This window comes from Punica granatum, chromosome 1, assembly GCF_007655135.1.
Source record: "Punica granatum isolate Tunisia-2019 chromosome 1, ASM765513v2, whole genome shotgun sequence".
NCBI classification, from domain to species: Eukaryota; Viridiplantae; Streptophyta; class Magnoliopsida; order Myrtales; family Lythraceae; genus Punica; species Punica granatum.
The window spans coordinates 12,571,759-12,574,440 of record NC_045127.1 but is presented as its reverse complement, the minus strand read 5'-3'; the positions used below and the strand labels follow the sequence as shown (position 1 = coordinate 12,574,440).

Genomic DNA, 2,682 nt, shown 5'->3' with positions numbered 1-2,682 from the left:
ACGGATAGTTGAGGCAAGGCCCATATTGACCTTGAGAGACAGATCTGACCATGTTTCTGGCTCTGCCGAGTTCCTCATTGCTTGCTGCAGTTTGCTTGCTGTTGAGGGTTTAGATTCATTGGATGAGGAAATATTACAAGATGAGAAATAGTCATTGTAGCAGACTTATGAGGCAGACGGGGCTAGATGTGATACCGTACAAATTAGCCATAGCTTGCTAAATGCAAGCTCCCCGAGGTTGACAAACTAACACAATCGAGTTTTGGATAGGAACACTCGGAGTAGGCACTTATAATATTGTAGCACATATTAGTCCTCACACATTGAAAGCAAACGCACACAAATAGCAAATTATTTCCCTATTGTCATTCTTAGGGTAGATTTCCTTTTGCTACCGCCAACTTTCCCAGTTTGGAGGTCATAAATTTATTGGGTCGCCCTAGATGGCATCCAAGGATCAGGGAGTCTATTTGACCACTTTCACTGATTCGAATTCGATCAATGAAAGGTTACAGTCTTCCTTCACGGTGAAGCTGGCCGGCTCGGTGGCTTCGATGCGGCCGCAACTGTCCACGGCAAGCCTCATTGATCCTCTGAACATCTCGATGTTAGCATTGCGTAAGATGACAGTGCTACCCTCCTTCATCTGGTCCACTGAAGAACAAGAAACATAGTAAGTTAGCTGTTTCATCAAAACGTCAGGGAAGCTTCACTTCAACTGTACAAATGTTGCACCAAAATGATGAGAAGAGATGCATGAGCACAGAATGTAGTATTGTTCAATTCCGAGTCCCTCGGGCAAGATGCCTGCACAGATCAACTAGTATCACTTTTGTTACGTTTTCCTAGCTTCTTCAAAATCAATTATCTGCTAAATATTTTCCAAATAAAGCATGCTTAGTAAGTGCCCATTTTGCCTGAGAAAAGCCACTATTAGTAAGGATCCAAACAAGGAAGCAGAAGAATCTACTATTGTCCACATTCTTACCCATTCTCCCTCTGCATCAAAAACATAAATAGAAGCAAATCGTTTCCATCTATCTATACGTGCAAGGACCGTGCCAATAACTGAGACTCCTAACAGCCTACATTTTCCACATCTAAGGTTTGGAGATAAACAGAAGTAATGACTATTTTCCATATCTTATAGACATAAGGAGTGCATTTATACACTAAGCAACCATACATTTCTGACTTATTAAAAACAAAACCGACATTTTTGTGCCATTTAGAAATTAGAATACACAAAGGATACTACACGATATGCTGTGAAACTGAAAAGAAAATTATCCTTAACTGGAGAGATTTTAGAGTGTAATGCACACCTTAGCAGTAAACAAAAGGAAAAGAAAATTACCTTGATTATTCCTAGCAACGAAAACAATTATTCCTGTCTCATCACCCACCAGGGATTCAGCAATCCGTGCGTGACGACCCTTCGGTGCTACCATTTTGGTATCAACAACTTTGACGGTGAGGGTGAGACCAGAGGCAAGTGGGCGAAGTTCACAAACTTTCTTGACCAACGACTTCTCGAGCTCTTTTGATGATTCGGCCATTTTAGCTTCCTAATAAACAGAAATAAACTGCGCAGTGAGAATAAGCAAGAGAGGATAGGCAGAACCCTTGCACCAATCCCAAATCGTGATGCACATATTGCCAAAATTAATTACGATATCACATGAACAAAAGGTCAAAAGAAGCAACATGATCTGATTGATCGAGGGTGCATCTTGCACAACAGAGAGCTTATGCCGCAAGTCCGAGTGATCATGTTTTATTGAAAACTTTTCTATTACCTTCAACTAAACGATCATGCAGAAGTTCAGTATTTCACCAAAAACCAGCATGCAAGAGGAGATCTCAAAACACTTTGTAGACCAATTTTGTTCCGTGAATAAATCGCACACTATGAGAAGTCAAACACTTTTCTACGTTCTGTTCTTCCAAAAAGTAATGATTTTTGACACAAATGAGAAGATCCAAACTGCAATTTCATATAATTCACCATGCAAAGCAATTGAACGACCGAGCTGAACCAATGTAGGAATTAGAACAAAAAATGGACCATATATTATGACCAATGCGTCGTTATGAACCTTTTGCTTGCTTGGCCTTCTACGACGCCTCCTGTTGTTGCCATTATTGGCATTTATCTGTGGTCTCAAAGGCACTTCTCCCTCGTGTTTGCTGCCACTGTTGTTATTGGCCTTGTCCTCTGGCTTCAAAGGCACTTCTCTGTCGTGCTCGTTATTGTTTTTGATGTTATTGGCATTGTTCGCTGGCTCTAGAGGCACTTCTACCTCTTGCTCCACTTGCAATTCGAAACATTCTTCAGAGGTGGCAGACGAAGAAGAATTTGTCCAGGCTCCCATCCGATCCTCGCATTTCCTTTTTGCATCGGCCAGGTTCTCTGTCAAGTGTTCTGGCCATTTAACCCTCCATTGTTTGGCTGCTGCTGCCTCCTCTTCATCCTGCAGCTGCTCCATCGGTTCACCAGTCGGCAACGATGGGGGTTGTGCTTCCTCTTGTCCCACCACCATCTTTTCTTCCTCTACAAACACTGTGATGTCATTGGCATCACCAGAAATCTCCTTCCTCAGCTCAACCACCACCTCCTCAATTGGCTGCTTCAGTTCAGAGGACGGTGCTGCTCCGGCAGAGGATGCTCCATTGTTGCTT

At 42.5% G+C, this 2,682-nt stretch overlaps 1 protein-coding gene across 1 annotated transcript; it reads right to left on the bottom strand.

Annotated features, from left to right (window-relative positions):
* Positions 1–466: 466 nt before the first annotated feature.
* LOC116192899 (uncharacterized protein At4g28440-like) lies at positions 467–1,559 on the bottom strand. Its single transcript, XM_031521597.1, has 2 exons — positions 1,358–1,559; positions 467–654 (listed from the first exon to the last, which is right to left on the bottom strand). The coding sequence occupies exons 1-2, from the start codon at positions 1,557–1,559 to the stop codon at positions 467–469; spliced, it is 390 nt and encodes a 129-aa protein (XP_031377457.1).
* Positions 1,560–2,682: the final 1,123 nt, after the last annotated feature.

Excerpts from the sequence above, each read along its gene's own strand:
- LOC116192899 (XM_031521597.1), bottom strand. The coding sequence starts at position 1,559 with ATGGCCGAATCATCAAAAGAGCTCGAGAAGTCGTTGGTCAAGAAAGTT. Across the intron at positions 655-1,357 it reads CGTTGCTAGGAATAATCAAG|TGGACCAGATGAAGGAGGGT; the intron begins GTAATTTTCTTT and ends CTTGTTCTTCAG.